At 42.9% G+C, this 26518-nt stretch overlaps 1 protein-coding gene across 1 annotated transcript in view; it reads left to right on the forward strand.

Moving 5' to 3' along the window:
* Positions 1 to 21664, forward strand: part of OTC (ornithine transcarbamylase) — a 32616-nt gene extending 10952 nt beyond the window's left edge. The window contains exons 4-10 of the mRNA XM_009944703.2: positions 3438 to 3525; positions 9706 to 9859; positions 17283 to 17405; positions 18072 to 18125; positions 18234 to 18383; positions 19450 to 19587; positions 21605 to 21664. Coding sequence (XP_009943005.2) covers positions 3438 to 3525; positions 9706 to 9859; positions 17283 to 17405; positions 18072 to 18125; positions 18234 to 18383; positions 19450 to 19587; positions 21605 to 21664 — 767 coding nt within the window. The remainder of the gene's footprint in view (positions 1 to 3437; positions 3526 to 9705; positions 9860 to 17282; positions 17406 to 18071; positions 18126 to 18233; positions 18384 to 19449; positions 19588 to 21604) is intronic.
* Positions 21665 to 26518: the final 4854 nt, after the last annotated feature.

Raw genomic sequence — 26518 nt, forward strand, 5'->3', positions numbered from 1 at the left:
CTCTCAGCCTTCTCTTCTTCAGGCTGAACAAGCCCAGCTCCCTCAGCCTCTCCTTGTAGGAGAGATGCTCCAGTCCCCTCATCATCCTTGTAGCCCTCCGCTGGACTCTCTCCAGTAGCTCTTCATCTTTCTTGAACTGGGGAGCCCAGAACTGGACACAGTACTCCAGATGAGGCCTCACTAGGGCAGTGTAGAGGGGGAGGAGAATCTCCCTCGACCTGCTGGCCACACTCCTCCTAATGCATCCCAGGATCCCGTTAGCTTTCTTGGCAGCCAGGGCACACTGCTGGCTCATGGTCACCCTGTCGTCCACCAGGACACCCAGGTCCCTCTCCACAGAGCTGCTCTCCAGCAGGTCCACCGCGAGCCTGTACTGGTGCACTGGGCATTGCATAAATGGGCTCAATAATGTGGCACATCCTGAGGCATAAAACTGCCCATTTTTGAAAACTAACAGGAGTGAGAAATGTGGACATGAGATAATAATCTATTCTGGCTCTGCAGTATGAACATTTAGTACAATTTATTGGAGATACTAGGATTCATAGAAACACTTAGCATGTGGCTTTGGATAAGACTAGCTTGTGACAACACAGGGGATTAGATCTTCCAATTTAACACAGCATTCCAGCATGTGCTTATTTGCTGAATTGGTGCCTGCAGATCTTCAAAAGTCATGATTTTTTTCTTTCTACTCGTAGTCTGGGTGAAAGTATCTGAAGCAAGGATTTTATCTGTGACTATACACAAAGCTAGAGCACATAGCTCCTGTATTTCCAGATGGAAAGTTTTGGATGGAAATATGTTCCCAAGCCCTGCACAGATGGCCAGTTCATGAGCAGAAAGCCCAACACATTAGAACTCTGCTGTGTACACAGGCTCCAGGTGGCAGCTCCGACTGGGCTGCCTAATGTCTGGCAATTCTGAATAAATGGCCAGATTTCTCTTTTTCTACCTGGGCATCATTTAAAGGAAACAGAACATGCCCATGGGAGTGTGTCTGGACTGTGAAAGATCTACCAGAGTGTATGCATTTAGAAGCGTAAAATGCAGAGCTGTCGTATTGTGTGGAACTTGCAGGGATAAATCACTGACATAATTATACATGACTTTGAAAAAACCCACAAGAAACTGGACAGGAAAAGTTACTACAAACGACATTTCATGCTTGAGGTCTTGACTTAAAAACTTGCACTGAATAGATAGGCTATAAAGTCTAGGCAAGAGTTTGCATACACATTCACATAAATACAGTGTTTGTGTCTGAGTTGCAGAGAGGAGGTGAAAGTGTTTGAGGAAACCTAAACATTTTACCTGCCTTAATAGAAAAATGCTTCTGAATAACCAAGAAAGGAGGGCAAAGCAACCAGCAAATGTATAGTGCTTTTCTAACAGCAAGAAGTAGAAGTAGAGTAAGTGATGCTTCATTCTTAGAAGTTTGCTGTGTCTGACTCTAATCTTGTTGAGATTTGGAGCAATACTTAATGATGACAAAGGGAAAGTAAAATCAGGCCCATTCAATAAAATGAGTATACGCTGGCTGCTGGAGCAGAGATTTGCTCTTCAGGTGAGATCTGAGGCATCATTATTTTTAATGTGACTTTTAAGGAAATTGAGGAAGTCACAAGCAAATGATTGCCAGTATTATTTTTATCTATTGCATGTTAAAATCTAGAGACTGGCTGAACAGATGCAAAGTGGAAGACCTCACTTCAACTCTGCTGACAGCATGGGATGGAAGTTAATAAGGGCTGCTCTGTGTTAGGGGCCCAGCTGTGGGGCCCAGGCCTGCTGCCTGGACCTAGTTGCTTGGTTTTATCTGTGAAAGGTTTCAGTGTTCACTCCTGGTTTAATCCTTTTTTGAAGAGTAGCTGTGGGATCAAATTTTTAATCTTTGACAGGCCTGTGCAAACCTCATGTTGAAGCTGTAGTCCTGGCGGTGTCTGCAGTGCCATCTAATGGCTGCAACCAGCCCAAGCAGCTTTTAACCTTTTCTTCCTTTTTCTTTTTTTTCTTTCCTCTTTTATTCCCTTTTTTTTAATAACACGAAATTTGTTAGCACCTCCAAGAGATCACACGTTTTTAGAGAAGGGGGTATCTGCTCTTCTGTGCTGTATGCAGCCTTTCTCTTCCTGGCAACAGAAAAAAGATAGGCTGCCTTCTAGATTTTTGTCACAATAAAAGGCTCACTCTCTCGCAGTGTTGTCTTGACAGGGTTGGTTTGTCCACACCAAGATTCTCTGGAAATTTCCTCCATCATGGATATTAGTGATAGGGCAAGAGCTCTCTGACAATTTCTCTACTAGAATAGAGTTGCTCTTTTGCGGAAAATCTTCCCCAGTGCACAGAAAATGCCTTAGAGGGCTGCCAACAGCCCAATTCAAATCCTACACATTATACGTCCTGAGTTGTGGGACCGTGTGTCCTGTGCTAGGCTTATGCCAAACCATTTGTGATGGTTCATGAAACAGCCCCTCTCAGGCCCCGTCCTCCCGACATGTGGCCATGATGAACTTCACACTGAGATTCAGTGGAGGGAGCCTTTACGCTTAAACCAGGCAAAGGCAGGGAGACTGAAGTGTTGGTGAAAAAAAGCTGTTTTTCTCCCTGTCTGTGTCAGATGGTTGCTTGTGGTAGCTTTCTAGTGGTGGTGCAGTGGGAATAAGGCAGGACAGAATCCGGGAGTTGCCCTTAGCATGTAATTTGTCTCTATCCAAAATACTGTCCAGACACCTTTTAAGTTCCCCAAAGTGTTTCATATTCTTAAATGATGCTCAGGTCTTTCCATGGTTTCCTGTTCAGGAATGGATTTCATTCTTCAGACCTAATCCATCCAGTTCCTTGGCTCACCTTGTGGATTCCCAACTATTGCAGGGTGGGGGGATGCTGGCAGTGTCCAAGATCTTTTCTTTTCTCTCTGTCACACTATGATTTTTAAGGTACTTGGTCACTTGTGACGAAGCTCAAGTTTGTCATAGTGTATGAGGAGACTTAGGGTTTTCTCTCTGAGTGACTATACTTAAAGCTTCTTGCAAGGATGTGGAATTACACCTAGTGACTCAGATGGCTCTTCTAAGATGCTAAGTCCCTTGAAGCATAAGTTCAGCATGATGAATGGATTACCTGGTTCTTAACAGGGAGCCACAGTGATGCTTTTGGCAATATGTAGCCTTGCAGCCTGAATGATTGTTCTATGAAAACAGATCAGAGCTCATGCCTAAGGTTTTCAGCAAAGCATCACATTTGAGTGGTTTTATTCCAAAATACATTTATTTGTGTCTTGCATGTCAGATTTGAAGTGTCTGAAACCTTTGGATGCCCTGCTGAGTTTAACTTTTATTGATGTAAATATCTTTTTCATGAAGAAGATTTTGGATCTTGGCTGTAAGTATGAGGTGATAGTGTTTAATTTCTTTTTTTATTTGTCCTCACTGTAGGATTTGCTCTGCTTGGAGGACATCCTTCCTTCCTTACAACACAAGACATACATCTGGGCACTAACGAGAGTCTCACAGATACAGCAAGGTTGGCAAAATGTCACTTGATTGATCACTATGTATTGGGTAGTTGATCAGGCTAAAACCTGTCTTACAGAATTTTGGAAGCTAATATTTTCTTTCAGGAAAATGTCAGGAGGCACTCCAAATTTCTTAGATATTTACAGATCAGCTCACAGAATCTGTAGGTCAGTACACCATCATTCCATCCACTCTGGCTCTCCAAAACATCTCACAACAAGAAATATTTTTATCAAATTTGGCATATAGAATATTAATGAGAGTGACAGTCACACAAACGAAAACATTTTATGAACCTCAGTAGTACAGCTCTGCTGATGACAGCACGTACATTCAAACAAGACTAGAACCTTCTTGTTCTGTTGCTTCTCATGGAGCTCGAAGTACAGCTGACTGGCAAATCAAAAAGCAAGGACTTTATTTATCCTAGGTAGGTCAGCTCTTGGTGGGCCTTAGCCTACCTGCAGTGACAGGAAGGCATTGAAGGCCACCCTGATCCTTCTATTTCATCAGCACCAAACTTGACCAACACTTTGCAGCCAGTTTCTGATTTCATGTGCCCTCCTTCACAGCCGTACCCACTGTCAGGACCACTGTGGAGGCTGGACTGTGGCATTGTTCTCTAACTGGCACCCTTGGAAGATCCTAATCATGCCCAGTCCCACATGCATGCAGGGATGGGTAGCTAGCAGCCTATCCTCATTGCCATGGCAGGGAAGAACTGAGCTCAAGGTTTTTCTCCAGTGGATTCCCTCCAATGTTGCAGAAAGGCCGAACATCAGGTTATCTTTTGCAGATGCTCTTGCTGTTTTTCCACGTACACTCCATGTATTAAAGACCTCTGTATCGTGCTGTTTTGTAGGCAGCACTTTTGCAGCCTGAGATTGATTCAGTCGGGCTCAGCTGTTGGAAGGTTAGTAGTGTCTGAAAGGTCCTTTTTGTTCTGGTGAAAGACACACAATGTCAAGCTCATCAGGCTCAATTCAAAATATGCAATCAGCCAGCTAAGGTTCCATTGCCTCTGCTGCATACTACAGTTTTCACACCCAGTGGGAGAGATTGTTTAAGAACTATGTTGCTGTTCGCTCTGTGATGAAATCCAAAGAAAATGTAAGAAAATTACCAAACATTTGAACATGTTAAGTTTTTGTTGCCTGCTTTTAACTGCTGAAGTGGAAGACATATGGGTGTTGATAGTAGAAAGTCAACATTTCAGTCTCTTGAGGCTTGAAAGTACTTAGCTCTCACTCCTTGCTGGATACGTAACTGCCAATATCAAACTAAGCTGCAATGTTAGTGTTCAGATGTTTCAACAAAAGCGTGTCCCACTGCCTTGCTTTAGTAACCGCAAGTTTAAAAGATTCAAAAATAGTGTAAACTTATGGGCCTATAAAGAGAGCAGATTAATCTGAAACTTAACAGTCAAGTCTGAGGTACATTAGGGCACTGTGTCCAGTGGCCACCGTGTCCAGTTCAGCAGAGCTCATACACTGCAGTGAGATTTAAATAATTCCCCTCAAAGGAAATTCTTCATACATCATGGGACATAGCCCCGGTTTAAGCAGGACAGCTATAGCTTCATCAAAGTGTGCCATTTAAATGCTGCAGAGCACGTGCACCCCTGCTACAGCTCTACTGGCATGGGAGATATTGAAGATTTTTCAAGTCAAACATACATAGCTTACTATGTCATAGTAAAGGTGGACGGGAAACGTATCAAAGGTAAATCCCCCACACTGATGTTAATAAGTATTATTCTCCAAGCGTCTTGCCTTTTCGTCCATTCTTGCTGGACCACTGCAAGCAGAGAGCCTCTCGGCTGTGAAGGAGCAGGAGGAGAGGATGCTGGCAGAGGGCGCAGTAGGAGGGAGCTGGGAGGCTGGTGCTGAGAAACCAGGGCTGAAGAGACAGTTGGTTCTGTCATGGTGAGCAGGGGTACAAGCACACCAGGCTGGAAAGATGAAGATCAGTTATTTACATCAACTTAAAGGAACTGAAATTGAGAAGGGATGGGACACACCAGAGCAGCGGGGAATGAATGAAGAAGTGCAGAGGTGTCACATTTGGGAAGGAGTGACTTCAAGCTCCAATACAAAATGATGTGGAAGGATTGCAGTGTCACCAAAGGTGGCAGGTGAAGCCAAAGGAAGGGTTGATTTACCAGGACTGATGTGAAATTGCACTGTGGCAATTGTAATGGGAAGGAAAGGGCAAATGGTGAGAGCCTTTAGAGCAGTGTGTCAGGGTGCCATGTGGGCTAGTGGCTCCTTGGGGACTAGGGAGGCTCAGGTGCCAGGACAGGGTCAGGCAGGGCAGGGCCTCGTGAGCCAGCACCCATCCCCATGGCCGAGCCAGGGGGCAGGGCAGCCGGGAGGCAGCCGGGGACAGTCACGGCATCGGGCACATCTGTGGGGATGGGGGTGGGCCAAGGCCAGGCTGGGACATCCACCCACAGGTGTGTGTCAGTATGGGGATGGTTACAAAGCAGCAAGAGATGTGACTCCCAAGAGAAGGGGGTTGGCCCTGATGGAGGCTTCTCGCAGGGCTGTCTGGGAGCCTCCTCGGCCCCCTGACATCAGGGTGATGAGGGGTAGCCCTCAGCTGTGCTATTGCAGAGTTGGGTCTGAGCCCCAGCAGCCAAACCTCCAGGAAGGGGAAGGATGCGGTCAGGGCCCTTACGCAGTGCTCCCCTGCAATAACCTCTCCAAGCACCATCCCAACAGACATGCAGGACTGTCTTCCAGAGGTTCTCTGCCATTCAGACGCCAAGCCTGCAGCAAATCCAGGCGTGTTCTGATAAACAAACAGACATGCTTTGTATAGGCCAGTTTTCATTTCTTCTTGGGAGAATAAAGGGCTGTTAAGTCTTTGGTTCACAGTCTCTTAAATGACCTTTATCTGCACAAGCAAAAGGGAAGAAGAAAGGTATTAAGCTACAAGAAATAGGCAAAAAGCAGAAGCAAGCAAATCTTCAAGCCGTTCTGGACCAGTCCCCATTCTGTGGAGAAAGCTCTCACAATACCCACTTCCCATGCAAGCCTCCAGCCCCCCTTTTTTCTGTCTCTGCTTGCTTTTCCAGGTCAAGTCCCTATTTATGACCCTGACTTGCAGATTTTGCTTCTCTGCTGAGTCACACCACTTGCCTCCTCCCATATGCTCTGCTTCACTCCTGCTCTCATTAACAGAATTGTTATTGACTTTGCATAACCAAGGCTGAGCAGTTTACCCGAAAGAACATCATGAGTGTTAATTCCTTGGCATTTCTTGTGAATGAAGGATAACATGCCAACCTCATTCAGTTGTAAGAATAAAAAAAGAATGCCTGTAGTAGACCCAGAGGGTATTTCAAATGTTTACAGCCATGTGTCTAGGGCTCTGAAGGCCTTAGAAGTACTTGAGATTGAGACTTAAAGCAAAAGGGGCACAGATCTATAGAAGTCCCAGTTTTTATCAGAATAGCTCCAGGTAAAGGTTGAAAACATTTCTCCTGTGAACACATTTTTAGTGACTTATTACCTGCTCATAATACAGTTCTTCCATGCTTCACAAGACATTTACATTTATGCTGACACAGTAGCAAAAAGTTACCACCCATTAAGGAGCTCTAAGCCTTTCAGTGCTCTTTAGCATGTCTGATATATTACGTGAAGTGAAATATAAGTACTGTATCTGTATTTTCCACTGTAGAGCAGTTCCATTGTGTACCACTATAGCTCAGTGGCCGTAAGGTTCACTGACAGCACTGAAGAACTCATGGGATGGTTTTACCAGTGCACTGGCATTATTAGGGGATGAATCTCTGCATCTACAGGGAACGGGTTTACTTCTCACTGCTTACTGAGAACGCATCCACCCTGTAAGACTATGAATGACGATGAAGTAGTCCGGTCAGAAATGTAAAGCTTTTGAATGGATACATACTTTGAAAAGCAAAACTACCTTGGATAGCAATATCCTACACAAAATGTATTCAAATAGCCCATTTTCAAATTAAGAGATCAGCCGCACCAAAAAGGCATACTTTTATTTGTGTTTAATTTTTGATTCCTCAGAGGACACACCTGAGGAAAAATTTCCAGCTTTTCTCTGTAGAAGTAAAAGCTATTCTGAAACGAGAGAAATACAGCATTCCAATGCTCTCATATATTTCCAAGCTCTGGGATTCCAAAGTTCATAGGCTCACAGTCCTGCAAAAAGAATGAAAGGAGAAAAAGACCTTGTAGTTGGTGATAACATAGGAACCTTAAATGAAAAGTCACCTGATGAGCCTGTCCTTACTCCCCCTCACCTTCCAAAACTTCACCTTTAATACAGACTCTTATCTAGCCAGGTCTTTTTTCTTGCACAATCCCAGCCTTACATGGTTTCCTTTAAACTGACTTGATTACAGAAGACTTGCTCTCCTCAGATGAGGTCTATATTTTTTTTTTCTGCTGAGTTCAATTTAGTTTTGATTTCGCAAAGAATAAACCCAGTTTTCACCTGGGTTTTCTACTAATATAAGATATGACATATAGAAATGCTGGCAGAATGACTGTTTGATGTCTTGCTGGTAAGTGTCTAAGAAGTCTAGTATCTACTTTCAACAGATTAAGGAAGAAAATCCAGCAGTTTTCAATAGCTGGTAATTGGTTATGACTGAATTTCCTCTAATGGCATACCCTGTAAAGGGAGCATCTTCTTTAGATTCTTTATCAGGCATGCTGGGTAGGAATCTGCTGTCCTGACATCCTAAAAAAAAGTCTAAGAAAAATGGGCAGTTTCCCAATGTGATTGCCTCTGGTCCTTGACTGGTGGGACTGGCTATGCCTTGTTTAGCATGGACACCTGTTAGACAGCTAACAAAAGGGACTATGCCTCCCATCCCTGATGACTAGTTCAGAAGAGAACAGGCTTTCCACAGTCACATGCTTCAAGCTAGAATAAACTCTCACATGCACAGAAGAAGAAACTTGTGAGCTAAGAAGAAATAGTGGCACAAACAGCAACTGCTCCAATACCTTGCAGTAAATACCTTCTTCGGTTCCTCCTTTTCACTTGTAGCTGCTTATCGGCAGTCTTTTCTTCAGACAGAGCTCTACAGGGAATCTTGTAACATTTTTTAAGAGTTTTGCTTGTGTGAGGAATGTCTGGCGTCAGTAGAAAATATTTGTTACTGACTTCATCGGGAGTTTTGTCTGTGTAAAGGCCATGGCATTAACAGCCATATTTCCACAAGAGGAGATACCAGAATTCTTCGTGGCTAATCAGGATGATAGATACTGCAGGGATTTTTCATACTCTGCTATTCAATCTCTTCCTTGTTTTGTTTTAAGGTCCTGTTAGAGATAACATGAAAACACACAAAATGCTACTTCAAAGTCAGGCTTCAGGGCCTGATTAAAACACAGAAATGCAGAGAAATGCAGAGCTCCAATCCATATTTAATATATCTAAAGAATTCAGAGCATATCGAGTATATGATGCTAATCCACTATGCTAATCTCCAAGTGTTTCACACTGGCGAATGAGATTAAGGCCAGAGTGGTTCAGTGACTCCTGCATGCCCCTATCCGTATGCCAAGTTTCAAATTTGGGCATTACTTTAGCCCCGATACCATGTGTGTCAGTACACAGGTGTGTAGGTAGGAGAAAGAACAGACTGGTGTTGCTGGCCTCCTGTTCTGTGTTCATTAAGATCAGTAAATCATTGTGGTAATCTAAAACAGTTCTGTATTCCTAATCCTCACAAAGGCCAGGCTACCATACAGAGACACTGTAATATTCAGTCAATGCAACATTTGTTCTTTCCTAAAGCACTCGAGAAATCTTATACCTTATCTCTTCTGAAGTTATCAAATTCTTCAATGTTACAGTGTCATGCAATCTCTTATCTTAGTTTAGATACCTTAACGTTTACTGATGTTACATCTGTAGCTACAATCAAACGCTAGAGAAAAAAACATAAAATACGGCAGTGGTTTTCATTTACTTACAATAGTTTGTTAATAAGTAAAACTGCTTACTTATTAGCAGCTTGTTAAGTGTCTGCATTGAAGTGTGTTATGCAGACATGATAAATTATTCAAATAGCTGAAAAAATATTATTTATTACCACTTCTCATTAATATTTATGTGTTGCACGCTGAAGAGTGCAATTGGGATGTACTTACTATGTTTGACTTGGGTATTTTCCGCCATCCTCTAGGGTTCTGTCCAGCATGACAAACGCAATCTTGGCTCGAGTTTATAAGCATAACGATCTGGACCTAATGACAAAAGAAGCCACGATCCCAATAATCAATGGATTGTCTGATTTATACCACCCTCTCCAGATTTTAGCTGATTACCTAACCCTTCAGGTAACAGTATAATCCCCATTTGATAACAATTTCTTTTGCTAAGTCTTGGTCTTGATAAGTATTTGGGGAAGTCAGGTTCAAAATAATATATTCCTAGGTTTTTCTAAGTGGTAATTACATGGCACGTGTTATTTAAAGAGATCTTCATCCAGCAATAGAATTAAGGACCTGTTTAATTTAAACCAATTACCTAGTCCCATCAGCTGTAGTGGGACTGAAGTTAAGAATAAAATTAAGTACTTCATTGGAATTTGGCTGCAATTCAGAAAATGTGCAGGGGGCTTTACATGTTAAGATAAAGGTGAGATGTTGGTTCAACCAAAGCCAGTGGAAATTTTTCCACTGACTGAAAAAAATTCAGTAGTTCACTCCTGATTCCTCCCTAACCTATAACCAGTTTAAAAGGAATCACTATGTATTAGGAATTTGGTTGAACAAGTTTGTTTTGAAAAGCCAGTTAATGCTACCAGACACCTAGAGTTCAGGCTCTTAAGCCTATTTAAACTTTACTCACATCAAAGAATAGTTAAAAAAGATCATATTTTTTAGTTTAATCTAATGAAATAGTTGATTTGGCAGCAGGATAATATTTTATATATAGAATACCAGATGTTTATCTGCGAACAGAAGCACTATGCTGTTTAACAATCAATTCATGAACTGGCTTATAAAAAAGATTATTATACTGCAGTGCTAGTTGACAACTATGATGAACTCCTCTGACCTTGTTTACTTTCTGAATGAATAAAAATCAGACTGCTTGAAAAAAGGAGGGCAGAATAATTTCCTGATTCATTCAGCTGTGTTTCTCAGCTGTTGAAGACTTTGCTAGGGGACATTAAGCATGTGGAAAAGATCTAGTGAGAGTAGTATTAAATTATTCATGTCTTAAACTTTAAATACTGAAGGACTCATATGGTCAGTAAAAATTACGTTTTCTTTAATTAGTATTTTTCAATACTTAAGGTGAAGAGACCAACAAAAATTGGTGAACTTGAGACTAAAATGCTTCACATGCCTCAGGATAAGGTACATTTGCAAGATCACATGGAGCTAGCCTCAATGAACTGTCCAAATTACAGAAGACAGTAAGCTGTAACGAGAATGTAATCAATCATTACATGTCCTAATTTCATTTAAACACTGTCTGCAACTGTCAGCCAGGTGAATTGTATGGTTGTGTTTTGCGGGGGGTTCTGTCTTGTGAACACCTTAGATATTAGCATCTTAGCACTTGTGAATAACGGGCTGCAGGAATAATCTGTGACTCTTAGTCTACACAACTATTGATACCTCTGCCCCTAAACCTGGTTTTATCCAGGCCACTGACTACAGTGCCAAAGTTCAGAGTGTTGTTGCCCTGTACTCCACCTCCAGCCAATGAAGAGAGACCACTGAGCCTCTCAGTCACTCTCTAGAGATGCATCTCTTTCTCCACTGGTCTTAGCGGGAAACCTGCGGAGATCAGCGGAATGAGTACATGCCCTGTTGATCATCCTCTGCTCCTCCTCCATTGTGTCCTTGTACAGGGCAGTCATAGTAGAAACTCCAGGTGAACATGAGCTAGACTTTTCCTTGAACACCTAGGGCGGCAGCAGCAGCAGGTGGCTGTCCTTGTTGCACCAAGCACTGGGGAGGACATCTTTGGAAAGCGTGTCCCTCCTCGTTTTACATGATGAGGAAATAGGACCGTAACACTTGGTGCTCAAACAAAAGAAACATTTGACGTGGAGAGGTATCATGACAAAGTGAACGCTTACAGAAAGCTCAAGGAATGGCTCAGCTTTTGGAAAGCCACGGAAGCTTTTTAAAATTTGCAGCACTTTCCCAGTCAGCCTGATAATCGGAGCACTGTGCCCATCTCTCCCTCAGTCTTTCCAACATGTTCCTTAGCCCAGAGTGTGTCAGGAGGTCTTCAGAGTGCAGCTGGGTGGCTGCCCTACTTTGCCAAGGACATGCTCACCACTGGTTTCTGACCCACTTTGCACGCTTGCTTTCTAACCCAGAGGGAGGGGTGGGCTGGGGGGAGCTCTCAGCAGCACCGTGTGGGTGTTGGCACTGCCTGCTCTTTCCCTGTCTGAGCTGCCTGTCTGCTGTGTTTTTTCCTCTCCGCATCGTACACTCAGGTGGAGAAAACTAGTCTTAGAGCCAGCAGCATGTAATAAAATGGAATTTTAATCATATAATGAACTTTACCAGGTCAAAGAAGTAGGATTAACGCTTGAAGAAGTGTGAATCACAGGGTCTAGTTGTTACTTACACAGTCAAACTTCTCGTGGGATTTTTGGTGGCGTAAAAAGATGTTATCTGAGTACCGCCTGCAAGAAGATTAATATAGGAATGTTGAATAGTACCACTATTCTTTAAATGAGTTGAATGTTCATATGTAATGTTTGGACTTCTTTCCTATGATGCAAAGGCAATTTATTTGATTTATACTTACATGCAAACTACAATAATGGTACAGACTGCTAACCTTCTATTTAAATGTAACTACAGATTTTGTGCAGCTTATTTCTCTTTTAAAATGTCTCTTCCTTATCTCTCGAAGTATTTGTCTGCCTGCATCTACTCCTCCCTGCTGTCAGTACATACCCAAAACATAGCGGTTTTTTTCTCTTCTTTTTTCTCTTGCTCCATTTGCCAGTGGAGCACTATGTGCACTCTGGCCCTCTTCATGCTTAGCGTATTTTTATTATTCCATTTTCTAAATCCTATTAATTTTGTCATGTGCCTTCTTGAATCCTCTTCGAGCACTTTCTCTGTGGTCTGAAACTGCTTAATTTCCTCGTTTGTTTTTTCAGAATGTCTTCTTGCTTATAGGTTCTGAATCCCTTTTCACAGGTGATTTCTGGTGTGCTTATTTTAGTATGGTCTGTTGCATTCCCCAGACAATGTGGCTGGTTTGTTTTCAGGGCTGTCAGTTCTTGTTCTGTATTCAGGGTGTTCTTGTCAGATCACAAAGTGTGCTCCTGTCATGAATGCTGTGGTGAGATTCTTCAGGTTCAAGATCTTCTTGCCCGGTGCCTTCTTCCTGAGCAACCTGGAGCTCCTCTCATGTTTGAAGTCTAAGCTGGGTCTGCCCTGTAATACTGTGGTCAGGATTAATGCCCTCCATTATGCCAAGAGGGATGTTTTTCTTAGCATACATGCCACTCTCTTGCTTAAAAGTTGGCTTGAGATGAGTTTGCTCCTGAGTTAGAACCCACTAGAAATAGTTGCAAACATCACGCAACCGATTTGGGGGGTTTGGGGATTTGGCCTTTAAAGACTATGAGTACTGTGTGCACACATAGCCACTTCTCTCTCTGTGCTGAAGGCATGTGACAGCCACTTGCGGAGCCCACCCGGTGCGCCTCAGTCTCCTGGGCAGAAGCTGTGGCTCACAACTTCTGCTCTGCAATGCTTGGCTGGAGGGCAGCATCACACAATTTGTATTCTGGGGATGAATCACGTATTGACTTTGATTCAGTTGATATTAATGTCACTGGCCAAATCAGCTAACTTGTAGCTGACTGCAGGATGGCCAGACTGGTAATTAGAGTGGATCCATATGCCACTAGCTTTTTATGTCACTGGTCTGAAGGGACATTTCTTTTTCAGAAAGAAATGATTGGCATAAGAAATACATCAATGATTCCTTTATAAATAACGTAACAAATTACAGTGTTGCCCAGCTTGAAGAGGGCTGCTGTATATTCTCCTCCTCGATGTGCGACCCAAGGAGCTCAAATTATTATAGCCTTCAAATTCATCACCATCATCATCAACATCGTTCTAACAATTAGAAATCCCAGATAAGATCTGAACTGCTTATCTAGAATATATTGTTTCAATAACTATGATGAAAAACAATGTGGAAGTAAGAAAGATAATTGGCCCAGCATCTGCCTTCAGCTCCATTTGACACCCAGTAGAACAAAGTTTGCCCAGTTTCTCATTTACTGAATTCCACTGTCTCCCAAAGGGCTAAAGCTTTGACTAGTCCCCTACTTTCCATTTTAAATTTTGACAGATTATTGATTCATTATTCAAAAGCTTGTTTTAATTGAGGGCTGTTATGACTGTTGTGGTCAAACATTTCAGAAGTAATCAATAATGGTGTCAGAATTTCAGCCTAGCTGGAAGCAAGTGCAGGCGGAGGCAGACAGGAATGTCCCCACTTAATTAAACCAGTCTTCTCTAAACATACAACAGTGTTAAATCACTGAGCATGCTTATTTTTTCCCAGGGTTTGATACACTGATACACTGCGACCATGGGTAAGAACAGAATGGAACATTGTAAAAGAAGCATGAGGATGAGAAAGTTGACTGTAAAATTGACATTATTTAGCAGTGATTTTTGTGAGAATAGCAAAGCCAAGTTTTGTGGCACTACAGCAGCAATCACTAGCTTGCCAAAGAGGCATTCGTAAGGGAGCAGGGCTCTAGACTTTCTAAATTTGTTATTTTTTGAGAAAAAAATTTGTTATTTTTTGAGAAGCTGCAAAACACCCAAGCAGGTAAAATGCCTACATCAATATAACAGAGTTTGGGAAAACTGGGAAGAGAAGTAAGAGGAAAATATCTTCAGAGGGTCAGGTGATCAGCATGTGTTGTAAAGGTTCTGGTTTAACCTAGAGTGTTACCATCATGGCAAAACACTTTTAGCAGGATTTTCTCTATGTGGTTGTATAAGCATATAGTATAAAAGAGGAAAAAAATTGTGTATGTCTCGTATACAGTATCTTTGGTATTGCCTCAAAGCTTTCTGGTTCTGACCAACAGAATCATCCCTGCTTTCTTAGAAGCTGAGGATGTGTGTGTATAAGTAGTGCAGTCGCAGTTATAGTGAGCTGGCTTTAAATGAAGAGGTTTGAGTTACAGCAGCAGTGTACCAGTGGCAGCATAAAGCTTAGCAGAGGATATAAAATAGGCTCCGCTGACACACACACAGCTTGATTCTGCCTTGTCTATGACTTCTTCCATTAGCTAAACGTCTTCATTAAGATTAGCTCAGCTATGTCCACTCTCTACAGTAGTCACTGCAGATGTGGCTTTGCCATTTGCAGTGCAGACTGAGGGTCATTATACAGACAGCTCCAGTACTTCGTATTTTATCTGTAACAGCTAGTAGCTTGGGAAAACAGAGAAAAGTATTTAGTATGCACTGTGCTTCTTTTAATGCAGAGTAGCAGCTGGTAATAAGGTGGAAGTTATTTAACATAGCAGTGTATTTGTGACTCACTAGTCAGTGCTTTGAGCATTACAGGCTGCGATGTCTATTTTTGAACAGTAAAATCAAAAGAACTCAGGGCTGTCTCATGTGTTCCTGGCTGTGGGTTCATGTCTCAGCTATCACTAAGCCCTAGCTGGAAGCAACCACTTAAGTGAATGCTTTAGTTTGGCCTTCTCCTAGGAGCACCATTGCTTGGAGATGTGGGGGGACTTTGAAAGATGCCAGAGACCTGCAGAGCTGTTACACTGAAATAACTTCCACATTCACAAAGTCCTGTTCTGCTCTCCTGTAAATGCCCTTGCATCAAACTTCTGCCAGTGAGCCTGCTGCTAACAAACTTCGACTGAAAAAGCAATAGTTTTACAATACCACAGTTTTAGCCCTTAAACCATAGGCAGCCTAGGACTCTATTAAGTTTAGATTTCAATGGCATTTTTATGTAATTCATTATTTCAGGTGCTACTATTTTTGACTCAAAATTGTGTTCACTGGCAGAAATGCCAATAACTTTGTTCTGGAACAATTTCACAAACATTTGTTTGGGAGAATCACAGAATCACAGAATCACAGAATAGTAGGGGTTGGAAGGGACCTCTGTGGGTCATCTAGTCCAACCCCCCTGCCGAAGCAGGGTCACCTACAGCAGGCTGCACAGGATCTTGTCCAGGCGGGTCTTGAATATCTCCAGAGAAGGAGACTCTACAACCTCCCTGGGCAGCCTGTTCCAGTGCTCCGTCACCCTCAGAGAGAAGAAGTTCCTCCTCATGTTCAGACGGAACTTCCTGTGCCTCAGTTTGTGCCCATTGCCCCTTGTCCTGTCACTGGGCACCACTGAAAAGAGCTTGGCCCCATCCTCCTGACACCCACCCTTCAGATATTTGTAGGCATTTATAAGGTCCCCTCGCAGCCTTCTCTTCTTCAGGCTGAACAAGCCCAGTTCCCTCAACCTCTCCTCGTAGTGGAGATGCTCCAGTCCCCTCACCATCCTTGTAGCCCTCCTGCTACCAGCTGCTGCCAGGAGAGGAGGGGGTTGTCCCAGCCCTTTTCCAGTTCAGTCTTTTGCCATCTTTGCTGCAACTGTCTGCAAGGTTGCCAGTTAGTACAGCTCTACAATGTGGATGCTTATCCTGTCTGACAAGCGTTGGATCATGTCACACGAAGGGTTGAAACACTCTCTGGCTTCCAGCTACTTTAATACAATTGTAGCGTGGCCCAGTTTTGAACACAGAAGAAAAGGCTCTCCATTGTGTCTTTAGTCATTCGAGTCATGAGGTGGAGTTGTACAGAGCAGGCATATAGCAGCATTTGGTTATTTCTTTACAAACTTTCTGGTATCAACTGAAGTACCTATAAACATGTGTGTTTAAAACAACGCTTGCTAAAGGACCTCAAATTGTCCTGCTCTGGAAATATGAAACTCCTGTTACTCATGTTCCTCCTTAGCATTATCTGTTGGTGGCTGAGGACCAGAGTAGCTGCACATGTACAGGCTAGAAGTGCCAGCAAGCAAAGCTACAGTTAACGCTGTAATGCTGTTTCAAGCTCGGATAATCCACACTTAAAAATAATCACTGCCCTCTTTGATTGTACAACGGAGAGCAAACCCTGCAGGCCATGAGCAGCACAGCTGCATTCAAAGTGTGGCTCTTTGCTGTCCTGTGCAGCTGTGATAGTTAAAATGCACTCCAAGGGCACTGCCATGGCCGCAGGGAACATCGTGTACGGACAGGCAAGCCAGGGCAAACCTGAATAGCAATATTTCTGTGATTTCCACAGTCTGGGGGAAAACTAGAAGGAGTGCTATCCTAGGCATTAGGACTGCCTCTAAATTAAGAATCTCTACCATTCACTGATATTTATGAGCACCAAACCATGGCTGTACGGCTTTGGTGCTAAAGTTACTGTGTTTTTGGTGCTGTGTCTCTCAGCCTGGCCCTCACCATATGGCGTACGTGTCAATGTGTGCTTCACTGGAGAAAGCTGCAGCACTTGTGTCTTCCTGTAAGATGGGGGCCCTTTCCCTCCCTGACCATCTTGTAGCTGCAGTAAGTTCAATTAAAGGTATGGCTCCATGCAGCTAGCATTTTGAAGGTAGCCAGCCTTCTTTGCACCAGACCCGTCTGATCAGTCCCGCCTAGCTAGAGCATCAGCTTGCTCAGCTTGCCTGGAACACAACCCCAGGGCTGTCTGATTCATTTGGCAGGAGCATTATGGCGGGCTGAATGGGCTCACTATCACCTGGATCGGGGACGGAAACAACGTCCTCCACTCCATCATGATGAGTGCTGCAAAGCTGGGCATGCACCTGCGTATTGCAACTCCCAAGGTAAGAAAGTCACACGTATGGAGTAAGGAGGGCAAACTTTGCCCATTCTTGTCTCAGCCACTTGGATACTTCCCAGGGGCCTCAGCCAGTGGGGCCTGCATGTATCTTGAGTGCCAGCTTTCAGAACCAAGGCTCAGAATCCCAGTTCAGTTATTTTGATGCAAAGCAGGAGTATTTCTTCTGAGTCCAACCTCAGAAGGGCTGAGAGGAATTCATGACTGCACTATAAATCACAGAGGGCGATAATTCCATTTGAGAAAGTGCTACAAAGTCACCCAATGCCCTCTCCTCCTCAAAAAAATTTGAAAGTTGATTCAGATTGGTGGAAGTGTTGCATCTTGGTTGATTCAGATTGGTAATGCAGCTGTTTAGAATGCTGAATTGTAATACAATATAAAATATAAAACAAAGAATCAATTTAGAACAAAAAATTAAAGTATATATAGGCATTTCATTCTGTAACTGCTGAAATATATTTTTCTTACTTTATCAGAACACTTTCCACCAGTTTATCTCCAAAATAAACTTTCAACAAAATCAACATAATTTCCTTAGGTTTTACAGTTCTGAAAGACTTTCCCATCAGTATTTTTCTAACCAGTGTTAATAACAAGTAAAGACCTTATATATCTTCCATGATATGTTACCTATCGTCTCTTTTGGCAGGGCTTTGAACCAGACCTCAGAATAACTAAAATAACTGAACAGTACTCCAAAGAGGTAGGAGCCTAAGAAATAGACCACTAGAGCAGTTTGAATAGCTTTTATTTTCTTTATAAATGAAGTTAAATTTCCTTGTCTTCCTGATCTTTATTTTATTCACATTAGTGTGGTACCAAGTTACTTCTCACAACAGATCCTTTGGAAGCTGCAGACGGTGCCAATGTCTTAGTTACAGATACCTGGATAAGTATGGGACAAGAAGAGGAGAAGAAGGAAAGACTAAAGGCATTTCAAGGTTATCAGGTTACAATGCAGGTAAAAATTGAGATGTAGTGTTTTGTTGATGCTTTTACAGTTTGCATTTAGAAGAATCAACATCAGCAGAGCCTGGGTTTGGTATTTTTTTAAGTGGGGCCATGGAAACATGCAAACCTCCCTCCAGATTGAAAAACTCACAGAGATGACACAGTTTGAGTTATCTTATATATTTTCACATGGCTTGGCCTCTTTCAGAGCTTCCCAATGAGATCTACCTCCAGAACACGTGCAGGAGAGCTAAGCCTTTACTTCTTTATGACCTAAAAACTATATCTAACTTTGCATTTTCTCTTTGCTACCAGAAATGATCCCTTATATTTCATTTAAAATGAGCAGCTCACAGATTAACTCTTAAATGCCTGGGCAGCATTTGGGGCAATTTTGTGTGTAGCTGTCAATGAATAAAGCTTTAAATATATGTCTTAAAACTCATCTATTTAAAATGTTTGTCAGCACAAAATCAGTTAGAGAAAACATAAAGTCATAAACTGCTAATGGTCCAAGATAGAAAGGAGATTTTCCTTGCTGATAGAATTACTGGTTTGATTGACTGTATTTTAACATAAGTTCACAAAATACTATTGATGGGTATGTCTCTGAAATGGCCTAAAATATCTTAATTCATTGTTCATTGATATTAGATCAATGAATTATTAGTGACAATATCAAAAGAAAAAAAATATAGCCTTCTGAATCATGGTTTAGTATGTTCTTGTTGCAATTATGGATAATATGATATTATTTTATTGTATGGTGTTCAAATAAAGATTGCACTTTATTGATCCACTAGGTCACTGGAGTTTTTTACTCCCCTATTTAAGCCAGAGAAATAGGAGTAAATATTTGACTTTTGTGAAGTCAGCACTGAACTCTTACTGACTTAAATGGGGATATTCCCATCTTATTCACAGATGAGGAATTCTTTTGAAGTCAGTGGAATCCAGTTCATCATCCAAGTAACTAAAGTGGGAGCTAATATAAAATTTGCTCACCTTTTTACTAGTTAAAGATTTTATTAACATATTCACATATTTCTTTATTTTCATATGCTTTTGATCTACAGACTGCAAAATCTGCTGCTTCCAACTGGACTTTTTTACATTGTTTACCCAGAAAACCTGAAGAAGTTGATGATGAAGTATTTTATTCTCCACGGTCATTGGTTTTCCAGGAGGCTGAAAACAGAAAATGGACAATTATGGTAAAAAAAGAAGATTACAGTAGTTAGAGGTCAGGGTCAGCTTCTGTTCTGCCTTGCACTGCAGGCTTGGATTCAGTTTGATTCCTCAATAGAGAGTAAATACCTATGTTTCAAATGCCCCTCACAGCACATCACAATTTTGACTATAGGCAACATATATGTGTAGCACAAATACTTCTGGATACAAATGTGACCTATTTTGATGATAATCTGCTGTTGCTTGACCCATTTTTTCATCACTAAGTGAAATCTACAGAAGAAACTGTGATTTTTTGATATTTAAATCACTGGGTTTACTCTAATGATTAACTCAGCTGCTCAGTTTCAAAACATGTTAAATGCTGAGGTCCTGGGGACTGGCCTTAGAAACTACAGTTTCCCAAACACTTAAAGCTGGAGATTCTGCAGTTTTCTCTCAGGAAAAATCGCCACTGACACCAATGGGAACCTTCCGTGAGAAAGTGCTGCAAGAGCAAAGCTTTGAAAGACTCTGAAAAGTTACGGTGTGGGTAATACTGTGTGATCCATGGGAACCATGAGAGGACACTTGGCATTTAACATAAACCATAACTCCCCTCTCAGCATTCCTAGAATTTAAGAAAATTACTTCCAGATCTCAGTAGCCTGTTATTTATTGTTGGTTTCAGAACCATCATGTTGAAAAAAAGGTAGTGAAAGCTTTCGGAGGTGAAAAAAAAAACCCAGAAATGACATTGTCATAACTCTCAGACGAACTCTAGTTCTCCAAGTGAATCAGTGGCTCAGTATTGTATTTATCAAAAACTCAGATTTTGGATGTGGTCAAAAGTATGAACAAATTTGTGTTAAATTCATAGTTTTGGCCTTAAAATTCTGAAAAGTGCTCATATTTTTTATTTTAATTTTGCAGTGTTTCTATTTTCCCTAAATATTTTTTTTTAAAGAAAATAAAAACTTTACTTTGGGTTCCAGCTGCACATTTGGGGGCGGGGGGAGGATTAAGAAAAATGTCATATTTATATTTTACCAATCTATAAAAATAATGAAAGTACGGGTCTTGTTTATGTGTTATTTTCTACCATTTTCAGCTCAGACAGCAAAATATAAATTATTTGCCCAGCTGTAGTTCCAATCAGGGCTGAGTGTATCTAGGACACAGGTAGCAGCAAGGGGCTGCACAGCTGTATGTCCAGCACTCACGGTGTGCCTGGGCCTGCCTGTCACACTGAGCAGCGCTGAAGGGAAAGGAAGGACAGACAGCAAGACCACAGCCCTTGGAGAACCTTTGTAAATCCAGTTCTGGGCCAAAATAGCAATTTTCAGTCAGACATTGCTGTGAAATCCCAACAGTGTGAACCAGGTAATACTTTGGCAAAACCAAGCAAGCACTGGGCTTGTTACGCACGCAGGTGTGGGGAGGACGGCAGAGCTGCTGCGACACCATGTTTTATTTAGCTGACATTCCCATGACTCTTGTTTCACTGCTGTACCTGAGGTTCCTTGGAGTTCTAGGGGAGGGCAGGAGGGGCAGATGACACACTATTAACCTCGGTAAGGATTTCCCGTGTTTTACCACAGAAAGTATAGCTAAACTGGGACAAATTTCAAAGCCCTTATTCTGGTATGACTCTCACTGATGCTGATGGAAGTTCTGCTGAAATCCACAAGCAAGCCCATGTGCTGGTGGGGTATCTACAGTTTCTCCTAGCAGTAGCTGAGGATACAATATAACATGCCAAAAAGGCCTGAGCATTTATCTAAATGCTTTGTCTGAATTTCTCCTAGGCTGTCAATTAATATATTTTGTCTGCACTGAGGAAAAACCTATCAGCTACAATACAGAACATCCTAACTGCATTTTAGCTCTTTCCTGCTTCATCATCAGAAATTCTAGCAAATAAATCTTAAGTTTGCAGTTTTTGTCAGGACAATGATTTTCAACACAAGACTTAGAGCTGGAAAATGTTTCCCCCTTGTTTATTTTTATGGAGTTTCTGTTTCCAATGTAATTGGATTTTTTCTTTTCTTCCTCCTCTAGGCTGTCATGGTTGCCCTGCTGACAGATTACTCACCACAGCTACAAAAGCCTACATTTTGATGCTTGGATCCCTGCCAAGAGAAAAATATTCCTCATTGGCAAAATGTTCTGGTCCACAAATGCACAGATCTTCTTCAGAAAGAATCAAGGAAATGAATGATTCTTTAATAAAACCATATAGTTAGCTGTATAATACTGCATTACATTCATGAAAATGTTCAAGAGAGTAAACACCATTGCAAAAGCTGGCTATCACGGAAGAAGTTCCAAGGTTGTACTTTAATGATTTGCTCTACCAGCATCACAGGCGTAGCGTAGTCTACACATGGCTGTGTTGGAACTCGTATAGTGGAATATGAGAGACATAAACTTCTCCATAAACCTGTAATTTAATTGCTGATCTGAGGAAGCGTGCGCAGAGCAGCAGTGCTTTAGTTTGCCTTGGTTGCCTGCAATTCCTGGGCACCCTGGCTCCTGTTTCTGTCCTCCAGCTACCCTCCAAATCCCACCCCTGTTTGACACCAAAAACATAGACACCTTGTGAGCATTATCTTCCTCCACAGCATTCCTGTGGGCTGGCACAGGAGGATATTGCTGTGGAACTGGGAATAGAGCAGCTTCCACAGAGTTGGACACGGCAGAGGAAGATGGTTGGAAGGAACTGGTTCATTCTTTGTCCATCTCCCCTAGACCTTCACTCCCTAAAAAGAATTTTGTCTAAAGAAACAAGTTTTCTATTACTTTTTTTCTCAGCAGACATGAGGGGCACCTTATGATGGAATTGTGTACAGCTCCTTTGCAGAAAGAATTTGCTGCATTTTGTCTGGCACTGTGTCATGGTGTATGTTTCAGCTAATCCTTCTCAGTGGTAAACAGATCCATGACATTTGTAGTTTTTATGATGGCTGGATATGTTTAATATTTCAGGTAAAGCTTTGAGTACCATTAAAACCCACCTCCTTTGTTGTTTCTAATTAGTTTCAAGAACCTGTGGATTTTTTTCCTGCTGTAATACTGGAACAATGCTTGTGATTTTTTAAAAATTCTGCAAATGGGTTTCCATTTTCTGAGCAGCTGTGAAAAATTATATAATTCCTTTCAAAATTGGGATTTACTGCTGGGCCACACAGATCACTGAAATGAAAATAAAAATACATTTGTTTATCTACCCACTTATGATGGATTCATTGTTTTTGCAGGCATTTGTTTGTTTCTTGTTAAAATTGACATTTTCCATTACAACATTACAACGGTTTCAATAATTCAGTGATCATTTACACTTCAGCAGAAATCTAGCTGCATCAATGATGGAGGAATAGGGTATGTGCTAGAAATCAATGTTTCACTTCCAGATTTAGTATGTGGAAAAAAATTTGTGCAATACAGTATATTTCTGGTCATATTAGGTCCTGCTTTGTGAATTAGGTTCCAGTTCAGCAAAATATGTAAGTTTGGTCCTCTTGGAGTTAGTGAGCTATTTAAGTGCTTAGAACTGTAGATGTCCTTACTAACCTGATTTTAGTTCTGTCTGAGAGTAAGACAACTCATTTTGCTAGTCCTTTCATAAAAAAGTGCATTAATATAATTTTTATTGTGTTGATTAATGTACTACCAGTGAAGTCAGGCAGATTTATAATAATGAAGCTGTATTGTTAAGTCATAGAATCATAGAATCGTTTAGGCTGGAGGAGACCTTCAAGATCATCGAGTCAAACTATTAACCTAACACTGCCAAGTCTACCACTAAACCATGTCCCTAAGTGCCACATCTACACGTGTTTTAAATACCTCCAGGCATGGTGCCTCAACCACTTCCCTGGGCAGCTTATTCCAATGCTTGGCAACTCTTTCAGTGAGTTCTAAATTTCTCCTGGTGCAACTCGGGGCCGTATCCTCTCATCCTATTGCTAGTTACCTGGGAGAAGAGACCAAGACCTGCCTACTATAACCTCCTTTCAGGTAGTTGTAGAGAGTGATAATGTCTCCCCTCAGCCTCCTCTTCTCCAGGCTAAACAGCCCCAGTTCCCTCAGCTGCTCCTCATAAGACTTGTTGTCTAGACCCCTCACCAGCTTCATTGCCCTTCTGTGGACATGTTTCAGCACCTCAATGTCTTTCTTTTAGTGCGGGGCCCAAAACTGAACACAGTACTCCAGGTGCGGCCTCACCAGTGCCAAGTACAGGGGCACAATCACCTCCCTACTCCTGCTGCCCACACTATTCCTGATACAAGCCAGGATGCCGTTGGCCTTCTTGTCCACGTGGGCACACTGCTGGCTCCTGTTCAGCCGACTGTTGACCAGCACCCCAAGGTCCTTTTCCGCCAGGCAGCTTTCCAGCCACTCCTCCCCAAGCCTGTAGCCTTGCATGGGGTCATGGTGACCCAAGAGCAGGACCCGGCATCTGGCCTTGTTGAACCTCATATGATCGACCTTGGCCCATCCATCCAGCCTGTCCGGATCCCTCTGCAGAGCCTTCCTACCCTCAAGCAGATCGACACTCCTGCCCAATTTGGTGTCATCTGCAAACTTACTGAAGGACCACTGGATCCCCTCATCCAGATCATTGATAAAGATGTTAAACAAGACCGGACCCAAAACTGAGCCCTGGGGAACACCACTCATGGCCGGCTGCCAGGTGGATTTCACTCCATTCACCACCACTCTTTCGCCCTGGCCATCCAGCTAGTTTTTTACCCAGTGAACAGTACACCCATCCAAACCATGAGCAGCCAGTTTTTCCAGGAGGATGCTGTGCAAGAACGTGTCAAAGGCTTTGCTGAAGTCCAGGTAGACAACACCCACAACCTCTCCTTCATCCACTAGGCTGGTCAGCTGGTCATAGCAGGAGATCTGGTTGGTCAAGCAGGACCTGCCTTTCATGAACCCATGCTGGCTGGGCCTGATCACCTGGCTGTCCTGTGAGTGCTGTGTGACAACACTCAAGATGATCTGCTCCATAACCTTCCCTGGCACCAAGGTCAGGCTGACAGGCCTGTAGTTCCCGGGATCCTCCTTCTGGCCCTTCCTGTAGATGGGCATCACATCAGCTACCTTCCAGTCAACAGGGACCTCCCAAGTTAGCCAGGACTGCTGATAGACGATGGAAAGTGGCTTTGTGAGCACATATGCCCATTCCCTCAGTACCCCTGGGTGCATCCCATCCATCCCCGTAGTCCTGTGTGTGTGTGTATGTGGCGTAGCAGGCCACTGACCATTTCTGCTCGGATTTGGGGGGTTTCCTTCTGCTCCCCATCCCTGTATTCCTGCTCAGGGGGCTGGGTGTCTGAAGAACAACTTTCCTTACTGTTAAAGACTGAGGCGAAGAAGGCATTAAGTACCTCAGCCTTTTCCTCGTCCTTTGTCATTAAGTTTCTCCCCACATCTAGTAGAGTGTGGAGATTTTCCTTTGCTCTCCTTTTGATGCTAATCCATTCGTAGAAACATTTTTATTATGCTTTATGGCAGTAGCCAGACTAAGTTCTAGTTGGGCTTTGGCTCTTCTAACTTTCTCCCTGCATAACCTCATGATATCCTTGTAGTCCTACTGAGTCACCTGTCCGTTCTTCCAAAGGACATATAGTCTCCTTTTTTTCGCTAAGTTACAGCCAAAGCTCCCTGTTCAGCCAGGCCAGTTTTTTTCCCTGCCAGCTCATCTTTTGGCCTGTGGGGAAGGTCTGCTTCTGCGCCTTGAAGATTTCCTTCATGAAGAATGTCCAGCCTTCCTGGACTCCTCTGCCTGTCATAGAATCATAGAATCATAGAATGGTAACGGTTGGAAGGGACCTTAAAGATCATCTGGTTCCAACCCCCCTGCTATGAGCAGGGACATCTTCCACTAGACCATGTTGCTCAGAGTTCCATCCAACCTGACCTTGAACACTTCCAGGGAGGGGGCATCCACAGCTTCTCAGCACTGCCTCCCAAGGGACTCTGGCAACCAGGCCCCTAAACAGGCCAAAGTCTACCCTCCAGAAGTCCAGGGTGGCGGTTCTGCTAAACCCCCTCCTAACTTCTCCAAGTTGAAAACTATCATTTTGTAGTTGCTGTGGCCAAGACAGTGTCCAGCCATCACCTCACCCACAACTCCTTCCCTGTTCACAAACACCAAGTCCAGGCGGGCACCTTCCCTAGCTGGCTCCTTCACCAGCAGTGTCAGGAAGTTATCATCTTCCACACACTCTGGGAACGTCCTGGACTGCTGCCTACCCACTGTGTTGTATTTCTATCAGACATCTGGTAAGCTGAAGTCCCCCACGAGAAGAAGGGCCAGCGATCGTGAGACTTCCCTCAGCTGCTTACAGAATATTTCTTCTGCCTCTTCGTCCTAGTTGGGTGGTCTGTAACAGAATCCTGCCACGATATCTGCCTTGTTGGCCTTCCCCCTGATTCTTACCCATAAACACTCAACCCTGTCATCACTGTCATCAAACTCCAGACAATCAAAACACTCCCTATCATACAGAGCCATCCCATCACCTCTCCCCACTTGCCTATCCCTTCTGAAGAGTTCATAGCTGTCCATTGCAGCGCTCCAGCTGTGCGAGTTGTCCTGCCATGCTTCCGTGATGGCCACTATATCATAGTTCTGCTGCTGCACAATGGCTTCCAGCTCCTCCTGTTTGTTGCCCATGCTGGTGTAGATGCACTCCAGCTGGGCTACTGGTCCCACCACCTTTCTGGGGGAAGAAGCCTCAATTCCTATGTGACCGTTCTCCGGCAGTTCCATGGTTTCTAACATCTCCATAACCCTTGAGCCTTTGCTGCCGCAAATGTTTCACGGTGAGCATTTTAACAATTATCTGCTACTCTTTTGCTTCCCTGTGCTCTGATTAGAGCTAACATGCATCTAGGTTATTGCAGACTCTTTTTATATTTAGGGATCTGAGCAGGATGCCAACATCTCAACCACCTTGA

This window comes from Opisthocomus hoazin, chromosome 1, assembly GCF_030867145.1.
Source record: "Opisthocomus hoazin isolate bOpiHoa1 chromosome 1, bOpiHoa1.hap1, whole genome shotgun sequence".
Classification (NCBI taxonomy): Eukaryota; Metazoa; Chordata; class Aves; order Opisthocomiformes; family Opisthocomidae; genus Opisthocomus; species Opisthocomus hoazin.